This window comes from Xenopus tropicalis, chromosome 2 (genome assembly GCF_000004195.4).
Source record: "Xenopus tropicalis strain Nigerian chromosome 2, UCB_Xtro_10.0, whole genome shotgun sequence".
Classification (NCBI taxonomy): domain Eukaryota; kingdom Metazoa; phylum Chordata; class Amphibia; order Anura; family Pipidae; genus Xenopus; species Xenopus tropicalis.
In genome coordinates this window covers 90,467,429-90,489,639 of record NC_030678.2, presented here as the reverse complement: position 1 = coordinate 90,489,639, position 22,211 = coordinate 90,467,429, and the positions used below count along the sequence as shown (strand labels likewise).

The 22,211-nt window shown below is 40.7% G+C and overlaps 1 protein-coding gene across 21 annotated transcripts in view; it reads right to left on the bottom strand.

Moving 5' to 3' along the window:
* macf1 (microtubule actin crosslinking factor 1) overlaps positions 1-17,459 on the bottom strand; it is a 183,641-nt gene extending 166,182 nt beyond the window's left edge. For 20 of the 21 annotated variants that reach the window (XM_002940018.5, XM_031896938.1, XM_031896935.1 and 17 more), the window contains exons 1-2: positions 16,873-17,459; positions 10,557-10,784 (exon numbers count right to left, since the gene is read on the bottom strand). In XM_002940018.5, coding sequence (XP_002940064.3) covers positions 10,557-10,758 — 202 coding nt within the window. In that variant the 5' untranslated portion in view covers positions 10,759-10,784; positions 16,873-17,459. Of the gene's footprint in view, positions 1-5,911; positions 6,104-10,556; positions 10,785-16,872 lie in introns of those variants that run through there. The other variant, XM_012957427.3, reaches the window with a different exon arrangement.
* Between the last annotated feature and the right edge of the window lie 4,752 nt (positions 17,460-22,211).

Genomic DNA, 22,211 nt, shown 5'->3' with positions numbered 1-22,211 from the left:
GTAGCAATGCAGGGCAACAGTACATTATATTGTAATTACTTTTATACACTTTCATTTTTTTGGTGTTACTGTTCCTTTAAGTTGAAGACAGGGGATATGAGGCTGAACGGATGAATAGCTGTGTACAAGAGACAATAATATGCATGTTTTGAAGGCAAGAGATTAGCAAAGACACAAAAGATAAAAATCTAGACATTGTCTACATAGTAAACAATTTTTACAAGTACTGTGTAGAATAACAATTATGGTAAAGCAAAGGAATCCTTTTCAGTTTTCGGTGTTATAGGTGCTTTTACCAGCCCTGTCACTATTTCACCCATAACATATTATCCCTTACTCTCTCTTATACCAATTAAATAATCTTCACTCTTTAACCCATATTAGTAAGTCCGTTCCTAATTTGATTAAAAACCAGTGGCTTTAGTCCATGCTTTAATGAAAAAAGACCATTTGCCACCACTGACATTTTATAACAAAAGTTACATTTGTGCAACATTACAAACATATTTTATATTATTAATGAAGGGATATTTTGCCTTTAAGTTAACTTTTAGTATATTATAGAATTTACTATTCTCAGCAACTTTTTTAATTCACTCTTTATTCTTAAATTTTTATAGATTTTTTTAAATTATTTTCTTATTTTTTTTTATTTTTTCTTCTACCTCTTTCCAGCTGTCCGCCAAAAACAATTTCTCTGTGAGGCTACAATTTTGTTGTTATCGTTATTTTGTTATATTGGAGGCCCTTTCCAATTCTTATTTCAGTCTCTCATTCAAATCACTACAAATAGTCCTAAAATATAAATGTCTATATCATACCAAAAATATAAAGGTGATCCACCCCTTTAACAAATACCATTTTACCAGTAAGTTGATGGTTTTCTAAATAAAATTAATTCATCCAAAACCAGTCTATTGAAACCACATCTCATTATAGCCTATTCCACCCCCCCCATTTAACCTTGCAAAACCTGCCCACCCCACCCCACCCCATTCCAGTTAGTGCAGTATATCCATGGACCCGCTTTGCAGTTCTTTCATTCTGCCTTCCCATAATGTAAATTATTTCACAATCATAAATGCCATCAACTGTGTTTCCACCAGTACAAAATCCAAGTATGTTCCAGTAGATAAAAAGAAATTCCGTATCCAGGGTATGCCCCCTTACCCTTCAGAGATACTAAGTTAAACATATACAAAAAATATAGTTGTGATTATATAATAAGGTACATTATTCTTTTTATTTTATTCTATCTTTTTTCTATATGCAAACAAAAAGTTCAAAAAGTTTTCACTATTAAGGACAATGACAGAGAAGGCTGTTTGTGTTTGATAAATTGCCTCTCCAGTGGGTAAGCTTCTGAAAATACCTTGCAATGCCAAAGAATGGATATTGTCGCATGTATAACTTTTTACACGCAGCAATATGTCTTAGTTGCTGGCATATTCTTACGCATTTGCTTAGAGTAATTTTTCAGTGCTTTGTCAGCATGCTTAGACTGTAAAATCTTCAGATTAAGGACCTAATTTCAACTCATAAAAACTCATAGTACTTTTTATTCTTTCTGTTTGTGTTTACACCTTGTAAAGCACTCCATGCATTTGTGGTGCTAAAAAATACAACACAATACTGGATTACATCTTTTGCAATCTGCATCAGTATTTTAGCACATACTACATACATATGCAACAAAATGTAGAATATATACAAGCAAGTTGCCTTGGGATTCTTAGATAATAATGTAACTTGCTTATACCAACTTGTATCATCATAATGTATAACTCTGTAATCATCTAATGCAGATACAAATTCCAAGGCATGCCCTTGATATAAGTTTACTGTGTCAACATTTCAGGATTGACCCGAGACTCTATCAGGACAATGGTCTTTATGTTTTTGTTAGGTGAAAAATTGTGAAGCAATAAATGAGAGTAAAGTCATAAGTGCTCTTGAACCTACAGCTCTCCCAATATCCCTAAGCAGCCACTGCTGTTGGCATGCAATAAGTAGTTTAAAAACAGCTGGAGATCTATAGGTTGAAGAGGCTTGGCTCAAAAGGATAAAAAAAAACTCCCTTGTTAGCATTCAGTGCATTTCTTCTGAAGGGCCTAATGTGGTCCACAGTCCTTGTAACAATAACAGAGGCCTGAAATCAGGAGTGTCAAAGTTCCCACGGATACCCAACATCATCAAGCTAGATAAGTGGCTGGCTAAAACTTCTTCCTTGTGACAAGTCTGGTACATCATGGTGACTAATTCTCAGATTTTGAATCAAACTTTATTCAGTATGCTCCTGCTATGGAGTCATCAGACACTCCCTGCATCCTTAGAGATGTAGGAAGGAAGTATCTGAGCCACACCTGGCTCTTCGTGCAGCGTCTACCCTGGAGCAGAGCACTCCTTCACTTTTGGGTTCCAATGTTCCAGACAGACACATCTAGTCTTGTGAAAGTAGGATAATCTGAACACTATACATCATTTTAAATTTTGAGTAATGTACGTAGCACTGTCCTTTTAAAAATAAGCCTCCAAATAAATAAGAATTATATATATATATATATATATATATATATATATATACAGTAAAACCTCAATTTTACATCTTGAGTTTTCCTGCATTTTACACCATTGTTTTGTGGTCTCACTAATATATAACACATAATAAACCTCCCTGATTTTACATTTTCCCGGATTTTCACAATGTTTTTCTGTTCCCTGAAAAACTTAAAATGGGGGTTCTACCGTATAAATATATATATATATATATATATATATATATATAAAAAAAAGAAACAAAAGGAGCACCCCCTACAAACAATCAACTGCCCCAGATGCTAGCCAAAAGTTTATGTAAATGAAGAACAGAGTACCGCACACACAGGGACTTTAAACAAAAAATCTTTATTAATCCAGCGTTTCGAACACTAAATATATATATATATATATATATATATATATATATATACACATATATGTATCCATGTAAGAGCTTGCCTGTCAGTCAGTTATAGTATATGTGGCTTCTTTCTATCTACTAGGCAGGCTCATAAGCACACAGTCATACACAACTGTTATGGTAACAATTACTTTTAGTCACCTATAATTGTACATGTCTGCATGTACACCCCTGGCACACCCCAAAGCTCCTGTCAACTGGAAATCTAAGGGTGACAAATATACAGTACACATATTTTATAATCCTTCTCATCATAACAGCCTCAGATCTATGGCATTCTTCTGTTGTAGACACACCTGGGTTACACCCTAAAGCTACTTTCTGACTGCTGCCTTATAAAAGTCTCTCCCACTCTGTAAAGCACGTTGCTGATATCTCTAGACATTTCACCAGAGTGAACCTAGGGCAATTGATTCTCTCGAGGCAAGGAAGACATCAACAAGCAGATGCACTTCTTGCCTCAATGGAATTTTTAAACCTGTTTGCCCGATCTTAGGGCAGATATCGGTCAGGTAGCCCCATTAGAGGGCCCCACACTTGGGCAGATAACCTGCAGGATGCGACACATTGCCAGCTTTTATTCCCCCAATTATCACAACCTTAGGACATATTTTCATTATATCTTATTTATATGTATATCTTATTGGGGAATGAGTCTTTAAAACCCAGGTGGGACTCTATTCCTTATCAGTATTAACACATTATTTTAGGGACCAGTTATAAAACTATATCTCCTCTCACCACTGTGACTGATTGTAAATGTTTTCCTTTACATACACCAATAATTTCCATAGATGTCCACACAAACAATGCAGTTTTTAACTCATAACAAAAGTCAACAGCCTGACTCCAAAGAAATGCTTTTCCTGGAACATTCCAAACCATTTACCACACAAGTATGATAGCCTTCATCATTTCGGTTAGTGCCTTCCCTTCTACCATTACCTATCCCTTTTTTTATTACCTGATCAAAAGTATGAGTAAGCCATGCACAGCGTACTGCAGCAAAACTGGTATCATTAATGAATGCTTGCACACCAGCTTAGTATTTATAACTTGTTGCTAGAAACAGCCCTGCCTCAATAGTTATCCCATGTTATACTCTACTTCTATATATATTTCAAACTATAACCTACAAAAAAACTCTCTTTTATATATAACTATTAAACTATACAATGACACATTTCTGGCCACTATAAATCAGGACTAGTGATGAGCAAATCTGTCCTGTTTTGGTAGAACAGTCACCTGTTTCTGTTACACTCTTGGAAAGTCCATCAATATGGATGCACATAAAGGTGAACTGGCTCCCCTTGCTGAAACACTGCAGGGTTGTCTGCCTTTGCCTGATGCACAGTAGTAAAGACATAAAGGGTTCATGTACTACCAATAGGTGCAGTGCAAAGCGCAAAACTGTGTCCACCTAAATGCTGTAAAGGTATGTGCATCAGTACAAACTTCTCTATACTTGCCAACTGCAGCAAATTGCAGTTTACCTTGGCTTTGTTGAAAAAAGCGCAAGGTGCAAAAGACGGAACATGGACACAAGAAAGTGCTGAAACTAACACCTATCTTTCAGTGGTTTCACTTTCAGGTACACTTTGTGTATGACAACACAACTAGGGTTGCCACCTAGCTGCAATTTTACCTACCTTAATGTAAAAAAATGTTGTTCGATGCCAAAGTTATTTATAGGGAAAGAACATAAAAAGGTTATCAATAGGGAAAGGACATATTAATTCTGCACTTTGCTCTTGCTTTGTGAGAACTATAATGTAACTATAATGCTCTCATTAGGCCTGTATACCAGACACAATGCAAACCAATATGCCTGATGTACCTTTGGTTTTTTAATAAAGAAAAAATTATAAGCTATAACTCTCATATATAACATATAGCATTTGTTAAACCAAGACCATCTTTAGTGGTGGTAGGGCTCTTGGCATTCCTATGGCCCTTCAGCTGTGTTAAACTACAACAGCCAATGTTCATGAGTGCTGAGAGTTGTACTGTAATAACAATATAAGGGGCAACAGTTGGGCAAGAATGTTCCCTCTAATTCCTTTTTGGCTAGGTGCACAAAAAAATTTCTGTGTGCACATTTTAAAAAAACCTATATGCTCAGGTCAGAATACATGTAAAATGTTGTGTTTTTTCACAAAATTCTTTCTGCACACCACAATTTGTTGTAGGCACTGTCCTCAAAATGCTGTGTGCATAAGTGTTTAGAGGGAACATTGCTGTGTAACACTGTCAGTGACCACCTTACCCTACTAACCCTGACCTCACCAACTCCTACTAAAGAAGCTTTTCTGCTAACTGCACAGTAAAGAGGTAAATATATGGATATTACTTCCTCAGTAGAACTGCTGGGGTCATAGTATGTGCAAGGCCAAGGCCGAGATGACGGCCCCCAAACTCCACCAAAAGCCAGGCTATTCTGCACGGCAGTAAGGAAGTGTCACTGAGCTCCCTACAATTACTGTTCTGTCAGGGAAAGAGCAGTCTCCCACGGTTGCATGTTACCTATCCATCTCCCACTGGCACAGACTGGCACATTGGGTTATTACGTACTTTCCCAGAGACTAACTTGCCCCTTGCTACACCGCAGTGTGACAGTCACCTGCCCGTATGACAGAGGGGACAGAACTAGTCAGTCCCTATCTCCGAAGCGGCAGTTCCGTATAGCCACTTGCCCAAGTCCCTAGAGAGGCTCACCTGCCCCAGCAGCCCCTGTTCCGGGGAGCAGAGCGGAGACCCAAAGCCTATGGGACATGACTAGGGATGCCGCACTGAGTGACTCGGCGCATTCCACAAAAAAACAAAGTATGACAGGGCTTGCCCAGCCCTCCCACTCACTCTGCCATGCCAGGTGCCCACTAAGGTAAACCCAGCAGGACCCCAACCATTCGAATAATTTCCCAGAGAACACCCCGACATCCCTCTCGGTACCTTTGTATCGTTCCAGCACTCCCTCATACGCGCGTACAAACTCATTCTCCTGACTCCGATCCGCCGGGAGTTGCCCCGGGATGTACCCGGACATGGTGCCCGATATGCCCGCAGTATGCCCGGTGCCCGCCGGTCAGTCCGGTGTCTCTGGATCCAACTTCCGGCTCCTGTCCCCGCCCCGTGCGGCTAGACCGAAAGGGACACCCAGCATGGCGAGAGGGTAGTACAGACAGGCTGAGGGAAAGGTGGACACCCTGCGGCCACCAAAGGCACTACATCTGTGGTGGAGGCTGGCGGAATGGGGGTGACATCTAGTGGCCATCGGGAGAAATTAAGTTGAAGCTTCAGATACTAATTAAGCTGCCAAAAGAGACAATATAAAAGGTGCCTGTGCCTCAGTTAAGGGTGCAGGCACAAGGAGCTACTACTGTCATGGGACAGTATGTATCTTTTTATGGGGCTACATACCACAGTCATAACTACTTATCCCCAACCTAAAAGGGTGAAGACACACAGAGCTACTAGTAGCAGCAACTTGTCATGGCTACTAAAATAGACAATGCTGATCATTTACTGATAATTGTCTCTACATGTGTTTTTGCAGAGGCAATTGCCAGTATTGTCTATGGCAGGGTATTTTCTGGGGTTTAGTAGCTGTGAAAAGTAGCTGCTACTAAGTAGCTCCATGTGTTGTAACAACATCAAAAACAATTGTGTTTAATGTATAGATAAATGCTTTTTACGTATAACCATGTTTTGGCCAAATTTTACCCCCCAAAACTGATTTGAATTAATGCAAATTGCACATAGAACATTTCTGGTTGTGGTCAATAGAGTAAATTATCAAATATCTGACTATGGTGTGTGGATTAGGATATATGAGTAGTCTTGTATTATAAAATGTCAGAGCAACTTTCTCATTGCTAGCTATCTTGATACAAATTGCATAAATGCTGCTGCCCATTTTGTGCCTCCCATCATGTCCTCTGTGGATGACTGCTATTGAGCAGTTGGTATGCCATCTATGTTCTAAGTAAGCCCCTATAATTCTCACTTTAGTCACAGCTACATGACTGTAATGAATGATAAACTTGTTCATGCCAACCTTGCCATAAATCTGAGGCTGTTTTTGGCAGGCATGGGGATCCCCAAAGTCCAAAGAGCTGTTGTTTTAGGAAGGGATAACAGTACTTCTATTGTAATAAAATGATGTTGACCTGCCTTTATTTATCATCCGATGCTAATAACCACAGATTCCTATACTGGAAACACAATTCTCTTCATGCATTTGTGGGCAAGGCAATGGAGGGAAGATTCATTTATGAAGGGTGTGCAGGTGTGCAAAATGAAGTGCTGATATTATTGGTGGAAAACACAAGAGTGATTTAGTGTAAAAAAAACAGATGTGCTTATTACACTTCTACTATGATATTGTTCCTACTGTGCTTTTAGTCTGTCTCTCTCAATGACATTGTTGTCTTTGTTTAGAAAAAGAGGTGAATGACACCCAGCTGAACTGTATCAAGAACTTTGTACATACAGGGATATAGATTGCCTGCTATTGTTTACACATGTAAATCCATTAAAACAGAAAACCTGCCCCCAATATTAAACCTAATTAGCAGCATACCTACAGTGTATTATAATGTGTATTATAAGGAATACATACTGTTACATAATATAATATGTACATTTATTTACCTCTAAATAAAACCTGACCTTTCCTTACCCCATAAACTAATAAACTAAGAGGTAATAATAAATACAGAAGACACATGAGCTTCTAGGTTCTCCACTGGTTCCAGTTAGAATTTTCCTGAATTGAACTTTAAAAGGTCCCTAGTTTAAAAGCAAACATTTTATTGGTTGATATCAGTTACTTCACCTAGAAAAACACTGTGCTATTTAATTCACATGGGGGTTAGTGTCAGGTCACTGTCTATTTGCATTGATGGTCAAATCCTTATTGCACTGGTGTTAAAATCCGTATATAAATTACAAACTAAGTGTTTAAAATGCCAGGTTTAGCTGCTGAATCAAAGCTATCAAAATGAAAATGATGTAATGTGTTTTAATGAAACATGGTACAAACCTTAAAGTACACTAATCAATTTTCTTTTCAAAGTTATACAGGTATGGTATCTATTATCAGGAACACATGGGACCTGGAGTTTTCCGGATAAGGGTTTTTCAGTAATTTGGATCACCATAACTTAAGTCTAAAAAAAGACATGTATACATTAAATATAACCCACATGATGGGTTTGCCAACAAATTATCATGCAGATTATTTGCTAAAAATTAAAACAACCTTCCCATAGGACCTTCCCATTGGAGTTTCCTAGATATCAGGTTTCTGCATTATAGATCCTATACATACAATATTTAGAAATTAGAATGTTTAGTGTACCTTTCCATGAACACACATCTACACCATTTTCCATTCTGATGATTTAAATATAGAAGCTAAAACTGGCATGGTTCATGAAAACATATCTACACCAATTTTATTTGGATGGCGGGTTTGATTTTATCTTCCTTTTTTAGCTATTTAGTGGGGTTTAAAATGTAAGGTGAAATGTTTTGCCCAAGTATAATCACCTACTCTAAAACAACCAACCAACAGGCAGCATTTTCTGGTCACCTGTTTAAAAGCAAACATTTTGTTGGCTGCTATGGGTAAGTGCACTTGGGCAAACTTTGTGCCATTTTCTCCTTTGTGACATTTTCACCTAATACAATAAACAGGCATAATGTGTTTAACTTACTTCATAAAAAAGTTTGTTGTAGACAGTAGCCATGCTAAACACTTCTCTAAGTTGCATACACAAAACATAATGTAGAACTGTAGCTGACAAAAATGTTTAATTACAACTTCAGAAAAGTAGAACCCCATGATAAAAGGACAGGTTGGCACGCAAACTGGGTGGTCTGAATGATAAATGAACACCAAAGAGCTCCAAGACTGTGAACAAACAGCCTGCGAAGAGTTTAGAGCTGTGGAATGCTCAGCATACATTATTCACCCTTTGGATTAAGGGATAAGGTTTCCTTGGACACAATTTGGGCGGACATCAGGAGACAAGCACAAGAGAAGTACACTGAGTATGCACTTGGCTGGCAGCCCTAGAACAAAGGCAAATAGGTGGGGAGAGCCACAGACCCCTTCCCCCATTATAAATCCACGAGGAGAGCTCTGTAACCATGGTAATCAAAAGAATGGCTGCTTAGCCTGTGTTACCATGGAAACAGATAATGCAGAATCAGTCTCAGTATAGCATCAAACAGAAATGACTGAACTGTTCCGTATACATTCAGATCTTAAACAAACAAAAGTATTGACATAATTCTTGCCTATATAAACTCTACTTGTTTAACCATCTTAACAATGTACAGCTTATTAATATTAACATTGAACAGACTGCTCATATTTATATGAGCTTAAATATAAAAAGTGTCCAACTTGGGTTGGTGCAAAACATCCCATGAGCTTGCACAGTGTAGTACAGGGAACATGCCTCTCACTGGAATCACAGACCCACCTTTTCCAGGTATGCAATATCAGGAATTGGAAACAGCCCCGTTAAAAGGTCTGCATTAGGCTGAGTAGCTCCTTTTATGACAAACGTGCACATTTATTCAAGTGTATACAGGTACTGACATTTTTTCAAAGCGATGTAAATGTATAACACATATTCCTGCCCACCCCTCAAGTGTGGGCGGTTGTAATCCCATTGTTCTGTAATGAATTTCATGTGATTTTCTGGCTCACATGTAGGAACTCATTACTGAGCCAGTCACTCTTTAGTATAAACACCCTCATGTAACCTCGCCCAGGGTGCAGCATGATTACATCATCTGTGATTATAAGATGGGACATGAACAGCAGCATGTCTACCTGGATATATTGTTGCATTAATGCAGATTGATGTAAGAACACCATATGATCTACAAACAATATTTTATATTGTCCTGTCTAAAGTGAACACCCATAAATGTACACTCAAATATGGCTATGTATGCACTTTAACACTTTTATCCCTAAAGCTGTCCCCTTGATAGCAGGGGTACACCAAATCCTTATTTTTGGGATCCTGGTAAATCTCGAATCGTTAAAGCATGAACTCTCTCTTTAACATACACAAACTAATTTGTGTGTGTAAATTAGCGTTCAGAATTGGGGGAAAAAGCCCTGTGCTATAAGATTTTGAAATATCCTTTAATGTGGTACTAAAGTTACATGACATTTAGGATTTGGTTTGGCCAGGCACTTGGAATCGTCCGAATCTGAATCCTGCTGAAAAAGGTTTGGATTTGGTTGAATTCCTAAACCAAATCCTGGATTCTGTGCATCCCTACTTAACAGAATAAAATGTAGGTATATAATTTGTGGGAGTGGTTCAGTGAGTTTGAATATGACATATAAGTTGTCTGCACTTTTAGATTCGGGTTCAACAGAGATTTTAATATTCACTTTAAATCAGAGGTGCATTGCGGAATTAATTTGCAAATTGTGGTAAATAGGAGTGCATAGTGGAATATAAATGCAATACAGAATAGAATATGCAATGTAAAGGACTGTGACTGTAATTATTTATCCAGAGTAGGTTATAGACAGTCATCATACAATGAGTCATTTTCTTACCAGCCACTCTGACCACTGCCCTTTCCGCAGGATCCAGCACAGAGTCCTTGCACTTCCTCTTCTTTTGCTCATGGCGAGGTAAATTCCAAGGGAGAGTGTCCCCTGGTGGGCAAGGGGACAAACTTCCAGACCTCTCGCTGCGACATGACCTTTCACTGCGGTATGACCTCTCACTGAGGGTCTCTTCATCTGATGATGACATGTTTCAGTGTGATGGTAGAAATCACTCTATGGATATATAAAAGACTGGATCTTAAAAAGGAGGAAGAATAATGTATCTCTGTAACATACTATCATATGAGGTCTTATTTATAAACACAACCACATATGTGGTCTTGCTAAAATGGACACATTTGTTGCACATATTTGTGCAATTCACAAATACAGTACTTGTATAAAACCAATCTCCTTACACTTCTGTATAGTTGTGCTAAACACCATTGTGTCAATCCTGCCCCTTCTACTGAATCGTGCACAAGTGTGACTGTTGACACTGAGAAACCCTGGAGCAACTACCAAAGTAAAGTTGGCTATAATTCTAGGATTTTTACAGCAGGTTGCATTAACAGGCACAACACTCTTGCAACCAAAGAGACACATGCTAATGTCATTTTAACTTAGAGCATCGAACGTGCCGCAATTACAAATTAACTTCCCTAAAACAGGTGGAATTGCATTCATTTTGATGCGGCAGGTGCATTTGTAGCAAGTGCAGTTCCCATGTGTCTGTGAAAAAGTTTGCATCTGGGTGAAACGCCATGGTGAATTACATCCAAATGGCAATTTGCAAATTGCACTTGCAATAATAAATTACCCTTATAGTTACTATTTCCAAACTGTCATATGCAATCCCTTGGCAGGAAGACTATATCAGAATATATTATTACTGTAAAAAAGCTGTAATTTATTATTGAGAAAAGTTGTCTGGGTGTAAATCACAACAGAAAACACAGCAGTGATACCTGGAATAGGTACAGAAGGAAGTGGGTCAGAAAGGCTGAATAAAAGCAAGCATAAATCAGTTTCTATAAAGTTTGAAGGCAGACATATTGAAATAAACTGTACAAATAACTAAAGACAATGTCAATATTATGCTGAAGTGAAGGGAAGGAAGAAGAAGCAAGGGGTCCCAAGAGAAATTGCTGTGAGTGGAAGATCAGAACAAACGGTAATGGTATGATATAAAGCAGGATACTATGTACTTAGGTATTCAAGTTGTGGTTGCCAGGCATAGAGCTTGAGATGAGACATATTAATGTTACATCTATTAATCAACAAAAGCTGCAGAGATAAGATGCACTGATTGTGGATTTAGCCACAGAGTAAGTAGTGTAAGGCAGTGATGTCCAACTTCTGTGGTACCAAAGGCTGGAATTTTTCTAGCCTACAAGGTGGAGGGCCGATAATGGAAGCCAGTTTTGACTACTCCCCTTATTTAAACCACACCCATGTTATCACAAGAGCCATACCCACATGGTTGTAGCACAGCAAAAACCCAAATGGTGCTCACTGCAGGGATATCCCCCTTCATCCATCTGTGAAATAAGTTTATTATGTCATATTAAGAAACACCCTTAAATCCATATACCTCCCCTGTGGGTGGCACAAAAAACCCCAGCATATAATTACACAGCTTGGAGACCATATAATGACTATTTCCAAATGCTACCAAACTCCTTGAACAAACCCCTGCCAGGTTCACTTTCCACAGGCAGCATAGGGCAGGCAGAGTATGGAACACACAGGCAGCATAGGGCAGGCAGAGTATGGCACATACTGGCAGGGTAGGGCAGGCAGAGTATGGCACACACAGGCAGCATAGGGCAGGCAGAGTATGGCACACACAGGCAGCATAGGGCAGGCAGAGTATGGCACATACAGGCAGGGTAGGGCAGGCAGAATATGGCACACACAGGCAGGGTAGGGCAGGCAGAGTATGTCACACACAGGCATCATAAGGCAGGCAGAGTATGGCACACAGGCAGGGTAGGGCAGGCAGAGTATGGCACACACAGATAGCATAGGGCAGGCATAGAATGGAACACACAGGCAGCATAAGACAGGCAGAGTACGGCACACACAGGTAGCCAGTGCCGGATTTGTAAACTGGGCGCCCCGAGGCCGCCCTGATTCTGCACCCAGCCCCCCCCCCCCGCGATCGTGCACGGTTAAACTCCCATACGGAGCAGTGGGGAGAAGTCCCCATTGCTCCGTACGGAAGCAAAACTTCAAAGTTTCACTGCAGCGGGGCGGCATGCTGCCCCTAAGATTGTGCCACCCTAGGCCCGGGCCTTTGTGGCCTCGCCACAAATCCGGGCCTGTAGGTAGCATAGGGCAGGCATAGTATGGCACACACAGGCAGCATATGGCAGGCATAGTATGGCACACACGTGCAGCATAGGGCAGGCAGAGTATGGCACACACAGGCATCGTAGGGCATGCAGAGTATGGCACACAGGCAGGGTAGAGCAGGCAGAGTATGGCGCACACAGGCAGCATAGGGCAGGCATAGTATGGCAAACACAGGCAGCATAGGACAAGCTGTGTTTTTTAGATGTGCAAATAAAGGTTGAACGATTTTAGTATTAATTATTGCAGATTTTTATGCTGACTTGGAGTGCACTGCCAATGTGTGAAGTTTTGTGACGAGATTTGTCCCCTGGCTACGAACTCGGGGCAGGAGCACCCAGGTCAACAGGACCATTTGGTAAGCATAATGCTTTCTTGTTTGGAAGTGGGTTCTCCCTGCCTGTAAGTTTTTTCACCTGAGTGCAGGGTCCGGGGCAGGTTGCACCAGATGGGCATCTGTATTTATTTTTAAACTAATTTCCATATTTGAACTAACCCTTAAACTATGTGCTGTGGATATATCATTTTTTCGTGTGAACAATGCAGGGGGCCAGTTAAACTCAGTACAGATACCATTTAAAGCTTGCACAAAGGTAAGCAGCCACAGCAGCCAGACAGGTGGGGGGCCACACGGGGGGGGGGGGGGGCGCAGGCCACCAGTTGGACAGCACTGGTGTAGGATATTAAGGAAGTAATACAACATGAACTGGACGGGATGTTAAACTCTGTTGGTAAAGGGGAACATTATCTAAGGGGAAAGCTATGGGTAAGTGTTGATCAGTACATGAATGCAGATTCAGCTAGGGTGCCATAAGACTCCAATATTATATTTTTGTATAACTGTTATCACCTAGATGTCACTGACCTCCTCACATGCCTCCCACCTTTCCTCAATGTCTATGTTTGTGTAGCATGTACAAGGACATGTGCACCGGGTCCTCTTTTCTGGTGCATACAATAGATTTTGGGAAGCAAAGCTTGCCTTAATAACAATTTCCCCAAAACTGTTTTTAATTTTTCATGCCATTTGAATAATTTCGGTTTTGCCAGCAGCTCTCCAATTTGGTATTGCAACAGCTACAGTATCTGCTTGCTAAAGAATGGTATTCTATTACATGCTGAGAGTTAAATTAAAAGCAAACAACCACTTTAATCTATATCGTATTAAAGCAGTGGGTGTGGTAGAAGTGGGAGCAAAATCAATGACAGTATCCAATATTCCTATCCCAAAATTTTGTTTTAGCACTAAAGCTGGCAGTGATAAACACAGAATACCATATACAGAGCTGATTCAGGAATAAGATATACAGTTATGGAAAATTCTTAATGGTAAGGATAAGATCCAAAGAGATCATGGTAGACTGTGCAGGCATGAGCTGTACAATACTCAGCTAGATTAGAGATACACCAAGCTGTGCAGGGGATGGGAGGCAATTAACTTGGAATGGGGGTGGTGAGATATAAAGGAGTGGGCTAGGGATTAGATGCACTAAGCAAAAGGTAAGTGTATTTAATGGTAATAAAAGGGGGACATTTGAAAATGGAGTGAGACAACACCCAGCTGATGTACAAAAACCTGGAAACAGGAGCTGATATTTATTTAGGCCTCAATCTTGCTAAAACCATTCACTGATATATTTACATTTGGCATTGAATAAACTAATAAATGTGATTGCTCCCCAGAGCACATGCACCTGCTACACCAGTGGTAGCTCCACCTCTGGAGTTAGATGTACACAAACTAGCAGATCAGATGAAAAAGAGAAGGGGAGCCCTTGTCAAGTGATGATCATGGGATAAATGCAATAAACAGGGTTAGCATTACATTAGTGAACTAAGAAACTATGTGATGTGTAACACACAGAAGAAGTCGGTTAACGAGATGCAAATCAGTGCAAGGGAAGAAAATAAAAATGAATAAGAGAACACTGAAAAATTATTTCTGAAAATGGAAAAAAATACATTATTGTGGGGGGAAGAGGTGACGAAGACTATGGTGTCCAGGGCATAAAATTCAGTAATCTTAGTGGCTGGGGGAAAATTACAATTAAGACAAAGTGCAGAGTGCAGATTTCCTTACATGCAGAGAAGGGCAGGTAGTAAGGAACAAAAATTCCTAACCAGACTGTTCAGTTTTGGTCACCTCTAGGACTGCAACCTAGGCCCAAGGAATGCTTGCTTGGAGTGGGGTACAAATGAGAATGCACTTAATATTGTTTGTTCCAGAAAACCACTTTTGCCAGTTTTGTTTTTTAATTCATTTACGTATTCAATATGACTAACTTATGATGGTCCACACTGACACCTGCTCGGGTTTATTGCTGCCATTAGGTAATGTGGGTATCTGGGCCAGTGGAAACCATGTACTCCTCACCCCCCCCCCCTCCCCCCATGTAGCAGGTAGCCATGATTTGGCACTGATATGTAACAGAGTGCTGGGCAGGAGATGTGATGATCAGTAACAAGCTGTTAATTAGATGCAGTAAGAATGAAGTGAGGACTTGTGCACAGTAAATGGAACTAGAATAAGCACTAAAGAGAAATGTAGAGTATTGATTAAGTAGTTATATGTTACCTGGCTATGGGCTTCTATGCAAAGGTCAGTTATGGCAATGAGATGATGTAGTTTAACTAGGCCTTAAATACACTGAAATACTCTGAAAAACACTTAAATACACATAGAATCAGGTGTAATGTGTTTTGCTGACCCCTGGGCCCGGCGCAGAGTATCCCTGCCTTTTAATTTCCCGCTAGGTACCCACTCTCCTATCAAAGAGCTGGAAGGGAGTGGGGATTTACAAGCAATGATAGAGGAAGCAGACCACCACCCCCCAGGCACCCCCACGACCAAGGGGTCTGTTTCCTCTATTGGTACGTCACTGAAACAAACTATGATGTACTTAGGTGTTATTGGGCCCCATAGCAATTTTGATTTAGGGCCCCAAAACATTGCTTAGTTGCCCAATTCTACCAAAATATATTAAAATTGCTCATTAATTAGGGCTTTACTGGGCCTTCTGCAGTTCTGGAACCCCCTACAAACGTATAGTTAAACCCCTTTATGTCCAAAAAGTTGAGCTTGATGGACATATGTCTTTCTACAACCTCATCTACTATGTTACTATGTCATGCAGAGCAGCACATGTAAAATATATGGTTGCATGGCTGAAATTTGGAGTATTCAACCTGCATGGTCTAGCAGGACTTAATCTCAAATCTCCTACATCTCCTTTTCTTGCAACAAACATTAGCAATATATATGTATGGTTATATATATACTTACACATAGTAAGTGGAAAGTTGTGAGATAAGTATGACAGCAAACAGTGCTATATTGATGTTTGGAGCAGGGGACTGGGAAGCCATATAGTGAGGACAAGAAATAATGGTACTTAAATGAGTTGTATAGTACGAAGCAGTACTGAAACGTAGTTACCCAGTAAGGAGATTAATGGTTCAGTCAAGTTAGACATTAATCAATATGTTGTGGGTGAACACAGAATGGTTTCTTCAGAGTACTGAGTATGTATTGAGTATGCATGGACAAATAGCATGTGTTAAATGTTTTAATGTCATATATGTATATTAATCAGGTGAAACTGAATACCACAATTAATGGTAGGGTATAACCTGGCACTGGGTCACAATTTTACAAATGTAGATTGAATTTTTGCAATGGCATTTAACATTTACACAGTGATTTCACCTTCATGTCACATAGACACTGTTCACAGAGATTGAGAATGGTCATGATGGCATGATCGGGGTCACACACCGTAACAGTATGGGGGATAGAGTGGCTAGACACTGCTATATGAAGAACAGCAAAAACCATTTTACAGTCATAATGTATGACATGATAAGCCAATAAAGGTGATGGATTTCATGGCTATAAGACCCAGGTGGTCCATAGCCATGTGATGATATATGGATAATTATCACAAGGCGTCAGGCATTAGTCACTTACCCCCTTGTGACAGGAGGCTGAAACTGTGGGGGTGTGAAGGGTTGAGATTTCAAATCCCCAAAGATAAGGTGCATCCAAACCCAAGGGGGCCGTCACATCCAGAGGCAGGCATTAACAATGTCTCATCCAGGGAGATAGGCAAGAGACAAAGCTGTATCCACTAAGAGCCAAGGAAAAACAGAAGGATACAACCAACAGCCAGAGGACCATAAGGAGCCTAGGGGCAGTACAACATCCAGAGACAGACTGAGAATAGTAAAACAAGAGAAAGCCAGAGATAGAAATAACCAAGGAAACGGTTGCTATATGGCTGTCAAATTGTGGACATGCGTCCATGCAATGGCTAGATATCCAGATTAAAAGGTTTAGATGGGAAAAGGAGGTCACATCCAGACAGAAAAAAGAGACCGCTGATGAAGCAGTGCCATTATCTGCAAAGAGAGCGATCAGATCCAGGTTGTGACATCCAGAAAGTGAGGCGATAGATTTAAGAGAAAGGGGCGTCCAGAGACAAGAGATATCCAGGTACAGCCGAGGCTTTCCAATTAACAGGACATCCAGGGCTATCCGGAGAGACCTCCTTAATGTAACGCTGCTCTTCGATCCTAATGGGGAGGAGCTGCCTTACAAAGAAGCCTCACCCAGGTCTGCGGCTCCTTATACTGAAGGACTGTCAGTGTGGAGCCGCCGGCCGCAGGCTAATGATTCCATCCCCCGAACCCCGATACACCCTCAGTACCGATCAACTAGATTGGCTGCACCGAGCAGCTCGGTGTCCGCTACGAGCTACTGTTACTGTGTGGGCGGTGGGCTGGACCAGCCGCTAGAAGCAACCAGGAGATCCCCATCTATTGTCCTTACACGTCATTGCGCCTGCACCGTTTGTCTGCAGTCATAAAGTGATGCTCCGGTACCTCACCTGTATTGGTGCCTATCAGTGCATGTAGGGAAAGCAGACCCTGCGGCTGCTGTGGGGCCCAGGAGGTATAACGGCCCAGTGAGAACAATGATGACCAGTTTTAATATTTGTTTCTGAAAAATGTCTTGTTCCTGAGGTTTAAGGAGGTTAATGTAGGGCCCTGTAACATCTACTTAAGCCACTAGTGTGTATCCTATTATTTTGGTACATTTAATTACTGAAAAAAAGGCATTGACAATATATGCTAGTTAAGGTGGCAATTCATGGGCCCAGAAAATCATCAGGTGGTCTGGGATGGCAGCTTGTTGGCCTTTAAATGAGCGCCTTCGATGGTCCTGTCTGAAGAATATTTTGACAGTGATCCAACAGGTTTAAAAATCCTGCCAGAGCGAGAAGCGCATCAGCCCTTGTCCCAATGACCGGAGTGTATTTTGTTCAAATGCTGCCTTAGGTACCAGACCAGTCAGCACCCCATACACATGTAATGATGTCACTGGAAGTGAGGTCAGGGTGCAATGCTCATGCATGTGATGTCACTTACTATCAAGTGTCATCAAGGGACCCCCTACCGCCACCTCTGCTACCGGATTAGATAGGAAAGTATCCAGCAGCAGGGGATGGGTTTTTTTTCCCCCGAAAAGTTTAATTTATCATATACAGTGGTGTGAAAAACTATTTTCACATTTTCCTGATTTCTTATTCTTTTGCATGTTTGTCACACAAAATGTTTCTGATCATCAAACACATTTAACTATTAGTCAAAGATAACACAAGTAAACACAAAATGCAGTTTTTAAATTAGGGTTTTTACTATTTAGGGAGAAAAAAAATCCAAACCTACATGGCCCTGTGTGAAAAAGTAATTGCCCCCTGAACCTAATAACTGGTTGGGCCACCCTTAGCAGCAATAACTGCAATCAAGCGTTTGCGATAACTTGCAACGAGTCTTTTACAGCGCTCTGGAGGAATTTTGGCCCACTCATCTTTGCAGAATTGTTGTAATTCAGCTTTATTTGAGGGTTTTCTAGCATGAACCACCTTTTTAAGGTCATGCCACAACATCTCAATAGGATTCAGGTCAGGACTTTGACTAGGCCACTCCAAAGTCTTTTCTTCAGCCATTCAGAGGTGGATTTGCTGGTGTGTTTTGGGTCATTGTCCTGCTGCAGCACCCAAGATCGCTTCAGCTTGAGTTGACGAACAGATGGCCGGACATTCTCCTTCAGGATTTTTTGGTAGACAGTAGAATTCATGGTTCCATCTATCACAGCAAGCCTTCCAGGTCCTGAAGCAGCAAAACAACCCCAGACCATCACACTACCACCACCATATTTTACTGTTGGTATGATGTTCTTTTTCTGAAATGCTGTGTTACTTTTACGCCAGATAACAGGACACGCACCTTCCAAAAAGTTCAACTTTTGTCTCGTCGGTCCACAAGGTATTTTCCAAAAAGTCTTGGCAATCATTGAGATGTTTTTTAGCAAATTTGAGACGAGCCATAATGTTCTTTTTGCTTAAAAGTGGTTTGCGCCTTGGAAATCTGCCATGCAGGCCGTTTTTGCCCAGTCTCTTTCTTATGGTGGAGTCGTGAACACTGACCTTAATTGAGGCAAGTGAGGCCTGCAGTTCTTTAGATGTTGTCCTGGGGTCTTTTGTGGCCTCTCGGATGAGTTGTCTCTGCGCTCTTGGGGTAATTTTGGTCGGCCGGCCACTCCTGGGAAGGTTCACCACTGTTCCATGTTTTTGCCATTTGTGGATAATGGCTCTCACTGTGGTTCGCTGGAGTCCCAAAGCTTTAGAAATGGCTTTATAACCTTTACCAGACTGATAGATCTCAATTACTTTTGTTCTCATTTGTTCCTGAATTTCTTTGGATCTTGGCATGATGTCTAGGTTTTGAGGTGCTTTTGGGCTACTTCTCTGTGTCAGGTAGCTCCTATTTAAGTGATTTCTTGATTGAAACAGGTGTGGCAGTAATCAGGCCTGGGGGTGACTACAGAAATTGATATTGAAATTGAAAATTGAAATTGATAAACCACAGTTAAGTTATTTTTTAACAAGGGGGGCAATCACTTTTTCACACAGGGCCATGTAGATTTGGAGTTTTTTTTCTCCCTTAATAACGTAAACCTTCATTTAAAAACTGCATTTTGTGTTCAATTATGTTATCTTTGACTAATAGTTAACGGTTTTTGATGAGCAGAAACATTTAAGTGTGACAAACATGCAAAAGAATAAGAAATCAGGAAGGGGGCAAATAGTTTTTCACACCACTGTAGGCAGCTAACACTGCCACTCTAGGCACAGGCCCTCTAGTACCTATATGGTAAATGCACCCCTGCTGCATCCCATCAATGTGTTCGATCGACTGGCCCTTGGGCTGCACAATCAGATCAATCCCATATCGTCTGCTTCAAGGTTACATAGTTACCTAGGGTTGAAAAATGACAAAAGTCCATCAAGTTCAACCCTTCCAAGCAAACCCAGCAATACAAACCTATACTTATCTATCAAAACACTCACATTCATAAACTATATATATACAAACATTAATGCTAACTGTAGATTTTTTCACAATAGCCTTGGATACTATACTTGTTCAAGAACTCATCCAGGCCCCTCTTGGGCATTAACAGAATCTGCCATTACAACACCACTAGGAAAGGCATTCCACACAGGGCCAGATTTCTGAATCTGGCGCCCCCAAGGCCACCCCCTTTTGCCGCCACCTCGACCGACCCACACCCCCCCCCACTTAACTCATATGGCAACCTACTAAATTACCATTTAGTAGATAGCTTGCGTTTATATTATTTCTACCAAAGTGCATAACTTTGTATTTGTCCACATTGAACCTCATTTTCCAGTAGGAAGGACGCAACAGATCAGAGTCCAATGGCAAAATTAGCTAGAGAACAGACAAAGGGGTCCTGATAAGAACATGTAAACCCACTCCCCTTTTTCCCTGCCCTTGTATAATGATCCCTGTAACCCTCCTATAGATCTGTTTTTATTTGTAAAGTATAGGCTTTAAAAGTTACAAAAAATTTAAAAGTGATTTTATTGGCCAAAAATCATGTAGACAGGTTCTTTTTTCATAAATGAAAGTGCTTAGGAAGTATCCATCTTGATACAGGAGCACAAGTTATGTTCACTAAACTAGGTGGAAATCACCTACTTAATATTTCCCTTTACTGCTAAGTCCCAGTACCTGGGTGGTTTAGTACTACTGCTTGGCCCAGGGAGGTATGGGCATTTCATGCTACATTTTAATATAGATATTGGAAAACCACAGTTCTTCCTCTTTGGCCTCTGTCTTTTGACCCAAGTGGATGTCTGCTGAGGAGCCTGGTGTCTACAAGGCCCAGTAAAGAATAAGTGGCCTAAAGGCATAACGCCTTTACAGAAGTCAAAGAACAGGGACTGGGAATGAGGAATTAGACAGATGTAAAATTATCTGTCACAGTACGTTCTAGGAACATAAGAGTTATTTAGAAAGAGCAGCTTTGTGCTTCAATTAAAATTGATAGCTGGAGGTAGCTCTCTCTTAATTGATCTAAAGTGAAGGGACCACAATACTGAATTGGCTTCAGGCTTCCTGAACATGCTGCTGGAGGGGAGCTGGGCCACAAGCTGATAGCCTTAAAGATGTATCTTCACCCTGCAAAGCCATCTCCACAGGGTTAGGAGATTATATCTGCCATACATCTGTTTACCTTAAATACTATGAGTACAACCCTGGTGATTCCAAATAAACCTTGTTTGCATGTGGAAAAACCTCTGGTGTCCTATATAACTTATTGCCAGCAATTGAGTGGTGCAGTTCCACCACACGGCTCTGGGGACACAAATAGGCCCTACAGGCATTCTGTTTCTTTTTCCAGTCCCCACATACTGTGGCTAAGTTACAAACACAGGTGGCTAGATGTTAGTGTTGTTGCCTTGCAAAGCTTGAGGCCTGGGCTTATTCTTCCCCCTGGATGCTTATTGATAGAATTGATTGAAAAAATAGCAACCTTAAATTTTAAGCACCATTAGGGCAGGGACTGAATCGTGTACAACCTCTGATAAGTGCTGCAGAATTTGACAGCACTATGTAAAGGAAATATTTAAGAATAGATGCTTAAAGGAGAAGTAAAGGTTAAATCAATGGGAGGTGTCACATGCTATGCAGTAGAAGAAGAGAATTGCACCATGGTGTTCACACAGGGGATCAGGTAAGCTATTGCATTCACTGGGAGGGAAGTACCATAATATTGGACACCCCCCAGTGATTGAAGCTTTCTTTCTCCTTTAATTGCAGGTGTACTTGCCAACAGGAACCAATAAGATCTTTGCATTCATTTTTATCGAAAGACAATAGAATGAAAGGTCGCATTTGGAACTCACAAAAATGCACTTCGTTATGTTTACCAAA